The following is an 11581-nucleotide window of genomic DNA, read 5'->3' as shown; positions in this document are numbered from 1 at the left end:
TGTGAAAATCTTATAAATTCATGTTATTTTCCATTTTTAGTACTTTGGTTGTGATATAATATACCTATGTTATTATTTTGATAAGATCTGTTTAGTTATGATTCAACTTTTTGGTTGAACTTTTAAATCATAGACAAGTGTCTCATTAAAAATACTCAAATTAAATTAGTAAGAAATATTTCACATTTTATTCTTCTTTGTTATTCTTATTGGAGTTTAATATCTATATATTTTTAACTGTTAATATAAAAGTTAAAATTATCAACTAATGAAAAATAACAAATAATAATGATTTTATTTTAAATGTACTTTTGAAGTACTTATTAATTACACAACAAATATATAAATAAATAAACATTAAAATATATATATTTATTGTGTTTTTCTTTCCATTAATTCAGTTTTTCTCTCTGATATATTATTTTTTAAAACAAACAAATTTTATTTTATTTTTTCTAGATTTTTCTGTGTTGCTGTACCTCTATTATGTTTTTCATTATCAGGTAAAGGGGGGAAAACCAAAGGAAAGGAAAAGAAAAGAAAAACAAAGAAGAACCCTAATATTGCGGTTCCATTTTTATTCTCAAAATCAGATTTTGAATGGTGTGAGTTTTTAGGGCATAATGGAGTGAAGCATACGAGAGTGGTGACAGTCCCTGTAAGATCAGAAAAAGCAGAGAGGACAAAAGCAATGGCGTCTACTGATAAACAATTGGAAGAACAACTTTTCGAAGCTGGTAAAAAGCTCGCAGATCCTCCGTCTTCGGTAGAGGAGCTCCTCTCACTCTTAGAGGTAACGCCTTTTCCTTTGAAATGCTGTTTTAACTAATTTTCGTGATTGTCGATATTTTTTTGGGGTTGTTTTTTTTTAATAGGGGTTTATTGTAGCATGCCCTTCCTGTTTTTTTGTCTGGAAAAGCAAACTTGCTGCTGAATTTCTGTGTCCTTGATGTTTTTTTTTTAAGATTTTGTTGGAAACAAGAACGAGTACATAGACAAGTTTGACTTCAAGTTATTATTCTGCAACTTCAACTGGTTTGGTGTAATGAGATAGGTGTCATGGCCAATGTGTTATAATAGACATCCTAAGATCATATATATGCTATTTCCCTGTACCCAGTTATGATATTTTAATTGGTAACTGATGATTATAATGAAAGTCAATATTATTGAGTGTTTAGGTAGGGATGTATGAGATAGACTATGGAAGTGAAGAAAATTGAATTAGGCCCTGAAATATGTATTGTTCAGTTTTTATCAATTGTTTATTACTGGTTTGCTGGTGAGTGTAGTAATGGAGGGTTTGGAGAGGTGCCAACTGGCAACAGTGATTCCAGGTCTGAGAATGTCAAGCTTGGTTGTAGTGGTGTTGGCAGGGGAGTTGCAACTGTGGAGGGATTTCTTATGTGAGATTGAAGAAAGGAATATCAAAATATTAAAAAAGAACTAATTATCCCTTCAGATTTTGCTGTTAAACAGTTATCTTCTGCAATAAAATTTTGGAACTTGTTGATCATAGGGAATGTATCTACTTCAAGTCACATGGAAATCATTGGATACGTCCCTGTTCACTTATAAGTTGAATATATTTTATTGCTCTGGACAATTTAATAGCATATTAGTAATATTTGTTGAATTCATGGTTAACACTATACTATAGTTGTGACATATTTTTCATATATTGGTTTCACAATGCTGGGTTTTGTGAATACAATTTTTTAAAACAAGATAGTTTAAAAGGAAGTAAATTATATTGCAAAACATGGTCAAATATTGCTCTGGTACAACAGGGGTTGTTACAAATATAAAATTAGCAATAATCCTCTGTCACTAGTTTTTGTTAGTGACCAATATACTATATTCTGAATTTAGAGACTCTTCATATACACATCTGGTTGTGTTCCTTAGCTGTCTTTGCCTTATGTTTTTTTTATGCTAAATTACTAAACACTTTATATCGTAGCTGATCTTACATAAATCTCAAGTAGATCTTACATAAATCTCAAGTATATCGTAGCTGATCTTACATAGATCTTACACTTTATATTGTTGGTGTTGCTCTGGGTTTGTATTTTTTTTAGTTATTTAGCATCTATTGTAAATTACAGCAGTGTGAAAGAGCGGCATTGTTTAATGTGTGTAATCTATATGCTGTTTAGCTTCACAAGTGATGAAGAATTATTCTGATATAAATAATGTCTCTGAATCCAGGCAATTCAAGGAAAAATTGATTTTGTAGTTTTATAATATAAAAACCATAAAGTACAGCATGAGTTTGAGGTGAAGAGGAAAATTTCCTTTCTCATAAAAGATATGTGATTATAAAAAAATAGTCCTAACTAAATGGCTAGTCAAAGTATTAAAGTTATTTTACTTTATATATTGTATTTTCCTTTGCACTGCAGCAAGTAGAAAGTTGCCTATCAAGGGTTGAACAGTCACCGGCAGATTCTATGCAAAATGCACTCTCTCCATCATTGAAAGCATTGATTGCTGACCAACTTTTAAGGCACTCAGATAAGGATGTCAAAGTTGCAGTTGCCTCTTGCATCAGTGAAATAACAAGAATTACTGCACCTGAAGCTCCTTATGATGATGATCAAATGAAGGTGTGCAGAATTTTTTTACCACAGTTTATGAATGCACTTGACTATTATCATGCTCTTTACAGAAAAAATCAGTAAATCAATTGAATCTTATCGATGGCTTTTTTCTTGCAGGAGGTCTTTCAATTAATAGTATCATCATTTGAAAATTTGCATGACAAGTTAAGTCAATCATATGCCAAGAGAATCTCAATTTTGGAAACTGTTGCAAAAGTCAGATCATGTGTGGTAATGCTGGACCTTGAATGTGATGCTCTGATTTCGGATATGTTTCAACATTTCTTGAAAGCTGTAAGGTAGGGACTACTGGATTTAGACAAGTTCACCATCATCACGGCTTCAAAATTTAAATATCTTGTCCCCTATTACTACATAGTCTGTGAACTATTTTCAAATGCTTTATTTTTTTTTTGCTCGGTACTTTATGAACATTTACTAACTTGTGTGATGACTGATTACTTCCTTCAATGTATTTCTACACTTGGATGCACAAATACTTTAAATTTGACCATACCCAAATATTAGAACATAGCTGTCTTTATCTTCTACCCTATTGTGTGTGTATATAATGAAGGAATCTGTATCTTAACTTGAATCTAACATTTTTATTTAAATTTGGCTACAATATACTTTTCCAGTAAGACCAGCAAAAATATGATGATTGTAGCAAATCAACCTAAATATCAGTTATATTAAGGAAAAATCAAAGTATCATAAGAAACCAAATTATTAAAACTATAAGCAATATATTAATATATAGTGCCTCATCTCTATCATGCCTGATTGTTTAAAAATTGTTCAATTTGTGTATTGTATTGAACCTAATGCTTGTACTTGTGCAACATAATTGTTACATGTATACAAATTCATTTTTGTAGATAGTTAGAAAAACATAGTGAGAGAGGTTCGTTTTGTAAATTTCAGGGAACATCATCCAGAAAATGTTTTTTCGTCTATGGAAACAATTATGACACTTGTTGTAGAGGAAAGTGAAGATATATCATTGGACCTGCTATCTCCACTACTGGACAGCATTAAGAAAGACAATGAGGTTGTGACGGTTACAATTTCATCCTTTTTAGTAAATTGTGATTTTAAACCTGAACCATGTTTTTGTTGTTCAAATTTTATCGTTGTCTTGATGTTGATAATCATTGAAATCTAGGAAGCTTTTCCAATTGCCCAAAAATTGGGGGAGAGGGTTCTTGAAAGTTGTGCAACCAAGCTTAAACCCTACTTGGTTCAAGCAGTGAAATCCTTGGGTATATCTGTGGATGATTATAGTGCTGTACTTGCTTCAATATGCCAAGATACATCTGATGATTTGGAGAAAAATGATACATGTGTGACTAGTGAGCATGTGGTAAGTTTTCTGTTGGTCTTTTGGCAATTAATGTTTAAAACATTTCATGACGAGAACATTCATGAAGTTTTCTTGTGTTCATTTTGATCTTTTTCAGGAAGATAAGAGCGAGTCAGCAAAACAATCACTGGAGGAGTCAACACAGGTATGTTCCTTCTTTAATGCTCCTGTTTTTTATGTGTTGTTTTAGACTTTTATTATCCAGAATTGACACTGAAATATGGTGATTGTCATTTGAGCAGGGGGTTAAAAAGGATTCGAAGGAAGTTACATCCTCTCAACAAGAAAATCCTGATGCTAATAAATCTCCTAACTCAGTCATGAGCTATGGTATTGCATGTGTTGGAGAAAATACTGCTAATCCCATTAAAAAGCAAGAGGATGCTGATTGTTCTAATCACTCCGTAGGATTGAATATATCTGATCGTGAGGTGCATAATGATTTGGACGCTGAAAAGGTTGACAATAGTAAACAAAAGGAAGGAAAAGCTACTAAGAGACCACGAAAGAAATCAAGCTCTTCAACTAAATCGGCAAAACCTTCCAAGGTTCAAGTTGCTGCTAATGAGAAGGAAACTGAGAAAAGTAACAGTAAGATAGTTCCCAGTTCCCCTCATGAGGAACATTTTGTCGAAGCAGCAGGACCTTCAGAGAATAAGAAAGAAATTGATGCTAAGATTTCATCACCAAAGGCAGTAAATGATGAATCGGAAGTTGTTACTTCTCCTCCAAGTGAGAGTCTCAATGATAAAAATCCTTCGAAGAAACTTGGGCGATCAAAAAAGAAAGACAACCCTGTAAAAGAAGGGGCTGCATATGATGTTTCAAAGGTGTCTGGAGGAGCTAGTGATTCTGAAGCCAAACCTGTGAGGCGGTCAGTGAAAAAGGCACTTGGTGAAAAGTATGATCTGAAAAAATATAGTGTGGTAGATTCAGTAAAAAAAGGAAGCGGGGCAGCAAATAATGCTGATGCTAAAAAAAACTCTGCCAAGAAATTAGATGAAAACAAAAAGGGTAGTGGTGGATCCTCTTCAAGGCAGGCGGAAGACAGAAAAAAAGGAGGGCGGGGTAAAGCTAAGTCTGAAACAGATGTAGCAAAATCATTTGCTATGAATTTGGACGAAGTATATTTTTGATGTTTTATACTGTGCTTACTTCTTTGCTACTATTTTTCAAGATTATTGCTACATAAATCTATTATACTTTGTACTTTCTTAAAACTAAAACATTAAAGGAATCATTGTTATTTATTTAGGAAATGGTTTCTTCTCCGAGGTCTGGTACAAAATCTACAAAAGATGAAAGTTCGGAGGAGACTCCCAAGGCAAATGTGAAAAGGAAGCTTACTTCTGGAAAAGAAGATGTATGTATCCTGTTTTGTATGAATTTTTTAATTATGTTATTGATACTTAAAGGATATATTCGTTGGGGAACTTTTTCTTTGGGAGAGTCCTTTATCTGACATTCCTAGCATATTCCAGGATTTAATTGTCTTCTTGCATTGATTTCCAATTAACTGGCTGTTGTATCAGGAATCTGATATAAAGGAATATGGTGAAAACCTTGTCGGTTTACGGGTCAAAGTTTGGTGGCCTAAGGATCATGAGTAAGTACTTAGTATGTCTTCAATTTTCATATGCTGTCACTGTAAATTTTTTTAAGAAGCAGCTGGGAAGTGCTTTGTTCTGTTTTACATTTACTTTTAAATTTTAATATGTACATTTTAGCATATGGTTGTCTGAGCTGTGTGACATGTATTTAGACTTCTTAATCTGAACTAATATTGTTTTGTGTTCAATGATCATGATGTTTGTGTTATGCATATTTGCATATTTACAGTCACAATTACTACATGTATCTTTGTGTAAAGCTTTTTAATGCTTTTTGTTGAAGTTATTGTAGTCTTGATGGTTAAAGTTCAAGATTTCCCCTACTTGTCCCACACACTTTTTCTTAATTTAATTTGACAGTTTATATGTTGGACTTTGACTTTCTAATTACACAAATTACTTATAATAAACTGTATCTTTTTGTAAAATTTAGTGTGACTAAGTTTTGATATGAAATATATTGACAGAGTATATGTTTGAATTAAAATAGTGTATATCATCATGCACATTCTATTTATGATCAGTTTGCTTGGTCAAATCGATGTAATGGAAACATTTTATATATACTTTCACTGACATTTAATCTGTTACAGGTTTTACAAAGGTGTTATTAATTCTTTTGATTCTGCTAAAAAGAGGCACAAGGTGATTTGACTGTTTATTAAATCTTTTCTCTACCCTTACCATCGCTGACAAAAAGCTTTATATTCTTTTTTTTTCTTCTGTTTTGCACTGCCATTTAAGTATCTTGAACACACATTTGCTCTATACTTCAGATGGCTTAATATCTTTAGGTTGGATGGGGGGCTTACATTTATTGGTATTATTTCAAATTGTGAGTAAAATATGATATTCTACTACTGTTTTGGCCCATTTGTTTGAGCCATTATTTAACGAGAAAAAGTAAAATACATTTTTTAAATTGAATTTTTATTTTTACCTCCCCGCATATAATTCACGGGAGTTAAGAGGATTAGTTAATGTAGTCAGTGGAGTTAAACTTGTTAATTTATTATATTTTACCAAAATTACCCTTCTGATTATTGGGATTCATCAGAGTTAGTTAATTTACGCTGTCATCTTCTCCCATTAACACAATAGAGAGAATATATTTATCTTCTTAATTTATAGTATTTATATCTTTACTACAAAAAATCAAGGTAATTTAGAGTATTTTGGTAAAAATTAATGCAAGAAACAATTGGAAGGCAGTCTTTAGAAATGGACAAAATTTTCTAAAAACAATCTTATCTGTATGGACAAAGGAAGTATCTGGAAATGTTTTTTCTGGAAAATAAAAGTAAAACACAATGAAAAGGGAGGTCATTTTAGTGTTTTTCTTATTAGCTGGAATGAGTAGCGCTTGAACATAAAGCTATATTGTACGAACACTTTTTTCAAAGCTTATCCAAATACAGGCTATTTTATGTTCTGGCAACTGTTCTCTATTTTAGGTCTCATATGATGATGGTGATGAAGAAATATTAAATCTCGGGAAGGAGAAATGGAAGGTCATTGAAGAGGACTCAGATACAGATGAGGTTTGTCTGTGCCTTGTCCTTTTTACATTGAATTTTCTGCTTATAAATTAATAATGACTATTTCTGTGGACAGGAAGAACGAAGTGATCGGGCAAGTCTTGATGCTTCCACTGATATGTATGTGCTGCATATTGTTAATATCAATTCTATAGATATATATTGTATGGCTGTATTATCTTATATTTTTCAGGCGCATGTTTTTATGGAGTGGACTGTGTGTATTATGTTACCCTTTTTTCTGAAATTGTGTCTGTGTGATCTTGGCTTAGTTGGTGCTTTTGTTTGTGCTTGCTACTGATTTGTTGGATACGTTTTTTAAAAGAAAGCGGCCATGATACACAGGATCCCAAAACCGGAACGTACTCCTTCTGCATGTATATTTTGTGAATGATGATTTGCCTATGTCTTACGTTGGTGCTTTTGATATGTCCAGGGTATTTAATACTGTGTTGTATATTTGATCTTCAAATAATATCTGTGGTCTTTAATTATTGAAGCGGTTGAAAATCCAGAGAATGTAAAGGTTGTGAATTTTCATATAGATTTAATATATTGTGTTGAGTGCTAAAGGAAACATTTTAAAAATAAAAAACTATTAATATCCTTTAATTTAATGTAGCTGTGTTTTTACTCTGTTAACACACAAACGGACAAACAAACACACATAAGGAGAGATTGAGATTGAGAAGTTCCAGATTCTTTGGACTTGGCTGTCTGTTTCTATCCTTGTGAAGTAATTGGGCTATCTGCTGCGCAGTGGTTAGATTTGTATCAATTAAGAACGTGATAGTAGATTTTTTGTTGTTCTTCCTTTGTTTTGAAGGATTCAAATGGATGTGTCTTCTTTATTGCTCTCTTTGCTAATTCTCTTCTATGTTGTGGCAAACATGGCTTTCAAGCTGTTTCTTTATTTGGTCTTGTTTACATTGTATTGTTCTCTGATCCTATTCAGGCAACCAAAGAAGAAAGGGAAAACGAGTGATGGTGAAACAGCCAAGCAAGGAAAGATGGATGTTTCCTCCAGAAGGTTGTTTAATATCAATTTATCTATTTTAGTGTCACTTCTTGGTGGATATCTAAATTTTCTCATCAATTTGCAGTGGTGGAGTAACATCGTCTAGTAGATCAAAAAATGTATCCACGAAGTCTAGCCAAAAGTCCAAAGATGACAACAAATTGAAAGATTCCAAGACAAATAGCAAATCTGAGGATGAAGTTAATAGAAAATCTAAGGATGGTACTCCTAAAAGTTCTAGCAGTAAATCCATTGTTCCTACTAAGAAACCGAGTAATAAATTGAAAAATACTGATACTGCCAAGACTAGGGAATCAAAGGACCATGATACTAGCATGTCAAAGACCACTTCCAAGTCTAAGAAAGAAATTCTAAAAAGTGGAAAATCCAAGAAAACAACGCCAAAGACTGTCATTTCCAAAGGAAAATCTCCCAAAAGTGGTAGAAAGACTGATGTTAATGGTACCGGCAAGGTGAAATCTGGTTTATTGAAGAGAAAAGATTTTGAGAATGATAATTTAGATGTTTCTGAAGGAGAGGTAGAAGATAAGGGCAAGACTTTAATTTCGTCGAAGGCACAAGGAAGTGAGATCAAGAGTGGAAAGAAGCGTCGAAAAAACTAGATGTGGATATTTTGTCATGTTGTTTATTCCTTAACTGGGTGCTTGTCTTCTGCTTATCAGTTTATTCTTCCTCAGAGAATTTAATTCTTCTTCCTATGGCTGGAGTGATCAAATGAATTTAAGCCATGTATCAGGTAGTTGTTCATCGTTTTGTGGTAGTTATCCCGATGTTAGCACTGTTATCTTTAGTTATTAGTTAGGCTACTTTAGTTCTTGTATAAGGTACTATCTTTAGTTATTTGAGTCAACACCTGAAAATATTTGGCTAGCAACCTTCATTCAAAGAATGCTGACTACTTACTCAATCAAATCTCACAGTGTTTGAGCTATGGTTGTTGTTTTGTTGAGACATTACTTACAACATGATTGATGTGCTGGAAGCTATTAAAGTTGGTCAGTTGGGGGACACTAACCCTTTGTTTGGTAATTGCTCTAAAGAGATGAAAGAAATATTTTCTTAATATATATATATATATATATATATATATATTAAGGATATAGTCTATAAAATATTATTGTGTTAAACATTACAAAATAGGTCAAATACAACTTTTGATAGATAGGTATGAGTTCATCCATATGCAAAATAAAAATTAATACTTCCATATAAGTATATTTTCACAAATACAAGCACAATTTTGTCTTAGTTACATGCATATTATAATAACATAATTATTGTATAAAATTAATTACAAATGTAAGGAAACATTAACATAGTACATTCCAAATCTTTTAATAAGATCCAGAAGAAGTAATATATGCTATGTTTAAACTTTGTCCTTTCTAATAAATATTTCCTAGTAAATAAAAATGTAAATTCTCCCTCCGTTACTTTCCCTTATACCTTTATATAAAGACAGTTTCTTCCTTTGCTCCTACATTTTTTCTTCCAGCACCTCCATAATATTATGCTAAGACCAAACTGTCCCTATTATTTTTAAAAACTCTAGAATGCAGTTGAATTGTATTTATTTTTTTGCATTCTGGATTATGGAATCTGGAAAAATTTCAGATTGGAACTTCTGGTAAAATTTTGGATTCACCAATCCATAATTTAAAATATACATTTCACATTCAAAAATACATCATTCAAAAAAAGCAATTCGGATCCACCAATCCGTAACAAAATTAGGCTTTCGGATTCAGCAGTCTGGAAATCAATAATTTATGCAAAATTTACTTATGGAACACCCCCTCATCCAGAAAAAAAAATGATTCAGTTCTGGATTGATGAATCTGTAGCACACTCCCAGATCCTTTTTTAAATAAAAGGTCAAGGCCAATTTTGGAATTTAGAAAATATTGGGAGTGCAGGAAGAAAAATGTAGAGGTGCAGGAAGAAGAAGCCTTATATAAATTCTGGAAAGTTAGTTTTAATATTTTTAAATTTAAAAAATAATATAAATAAAATATAATCTCATGTTAAATAACTTTAGTGGCACCTCATATCACTTTCTTTCCTCTTAACATCGGGTTTGAGAAAAGATTCATTGTATTCGGTGTTTATAGTATAAAGGTAATTTTTTTATAGTTTCCTATAAAGGTATTTTTTTTTCAGTTTTGTATTTTTTTACTTTGTTGATTTTTTTTTCTGAATTGCATAACTTTAAAAAAAAAAAAAGTTAGTAAATAATGAACAAAATCATAAGTACATATCAAAACACTGTAAAATTTATATTAACTATTTTCATTCATTATGAATCACCACAAACAACCAATTATCACTTGAAAAAAAAAATACACATCACATTCTCTATCATATTCAAAATGATACTATTAGAATTAAAAAAATCACATTTTCTATCATATTCAAAATGATATTATTAAAATTTAAAAAAAAATATATATATACAAATGAAGTGAGAAGATATGGAGGTCCTGAAAGAATTTTTCCACATAATTGATAATTGATGTGTGCAGATCACTTCTTTTTTTCATATAAAAATCTTATCACTTCACTTCGACCTATCTTTTTATCTATTTTCTATCTTATTTTATTAATTATTGACAATTAGCTATTTTTAAATACTTTTTTATTATAATTACAAATCACAAACTAAAAAAAATGCACGCGTTAATGCTGCAAGGAAATAAAAAAACATCACATGAAAATTATTTTATCCAGGTAGGAGAAATTCGTTTCATATTAACTCAACCTCAAGTTCAGAACCAGCCAAATCCTAAAACAGATAGTTATATTTAAATTTCAAAATTTGTAAACAAAACATATATTCGTAAAAAAAGAAGAAGCAGTTCATAGTATATTGTTTCTATTTTCTAATAGCTACATTTTATTATTTTTATGGGTTTAATGCTTATGAATATGAATGCAAGTTTTTAATAATAAATTAATAAAAGAATATTTTGAGCAGAACTATTTAAGTATTTATTCTAAATATCATCAAATAGTAAAGTAAGAAAATTTATTATCAAGATACCTAAAATTAATTATATTTTTCCATATGACATTTCAATATATATATATATATATATATTAATTTTAAGTATATTATTTAACATATCTATTATTTATTCAAAAAAATTATATACAATAATTTATGTTTAAATAAATATTATAAAAAATCATTTTAATCAATTAATTAACCTAAATAAAGTTTAAAATATCTGTTTTTTCATTAGTTACATATTATACACATATTTTTATTCATTGCACTTGCATTTTCTTTTTCAGAAGTATATGTATATATATGTACATATTTTCTATTTTCTTAATAAAAACTAAAATATGAGAGATATGTTATTGTATTTTAGGAAATATTATCTAAAAAAAAGATATAACCAAAGTACCTGAGAGAACAAAGT

General features: G+C 30.8%; 1 protein-coding gene across 1 annotated transcript; it reads left to right on the top strand.

Moving 5' to 3' along the window:
- Positions 1–489: 489 nt before the first annotated feature.
- On the top strand, positions 490–9185 carry LOC137820295 (sister chromatid cohesion protein PDS5 homolog C). The gene is made up of 14 exons (XM_068624285.2): positions 490–793; positions 2406–2609; positions 2721–2902; positions 3531–3657; positions 3772–3969; positions 4067–4114; positions 4212–5093; positions 5225–5332; positions 5502–5575; positions 6173–6224; positions 7034–7120; positions 7194–7237; positions 8073–8147; positions 8221–9185. Exons 1-14 carry the CDS (start codon positions 692–694, stop codon positions 8756–8758), a joined length of 2721 nt encoding a protein of 906 aa, XP_068480386.1. The 5' UTR covers positions 490–691; the 3' UTR covers positions 8759–9185.
- Positions 9186–11581: the final 2396 nt, after the last annotated feature.

This window comes from Phaseolus vulgaris, chromosome 9, assembly GCF_051622355.1.
Source record: "Phaseolus vulgaris cultivar YP4 chromosome 9, ASM5162235v1, whole genome shotgun sequence".
Lineage (NCBI taxonomy): Eukaryota > Viridiplantae > Streptophyta > Magnoliopsida > Fabales > Fabaceae > Phaseolus > Phaseolus vulgaris.
Note: the sequence above shows the minus strand (reverse complement) of the source record. Positions and strands in the feature narration are given on the sequence as shown.

What these genes read in the sequence shown, in the direction of transcription:
- LOC137820295 (XM_068624285.2), top strand. Translation starts at nt 692, where the DNA reads ATGGCGTCTACTGATAAACAATTGGAAGAACAACTTTTCGAAGCTGGT. An exon ending in GCATTAAGAAAGACAATGAG is followed by an intron (nt 3,658 to 3,771) that starts GTTGTGACGGTT and finishes ATTGAAATCTAG; the next exon opens with GAAGCTTTTCCAATTGCCCA. An exon ending in GTGTGACTAGTGAGCATGTG is followed by an intron (nt 3,970 to 4,066) that starts GTAAGTTTTCTG and finishes GATCTTTTTCAG; the next exon opens with GAAGATAAGAGCGAGTCAGC.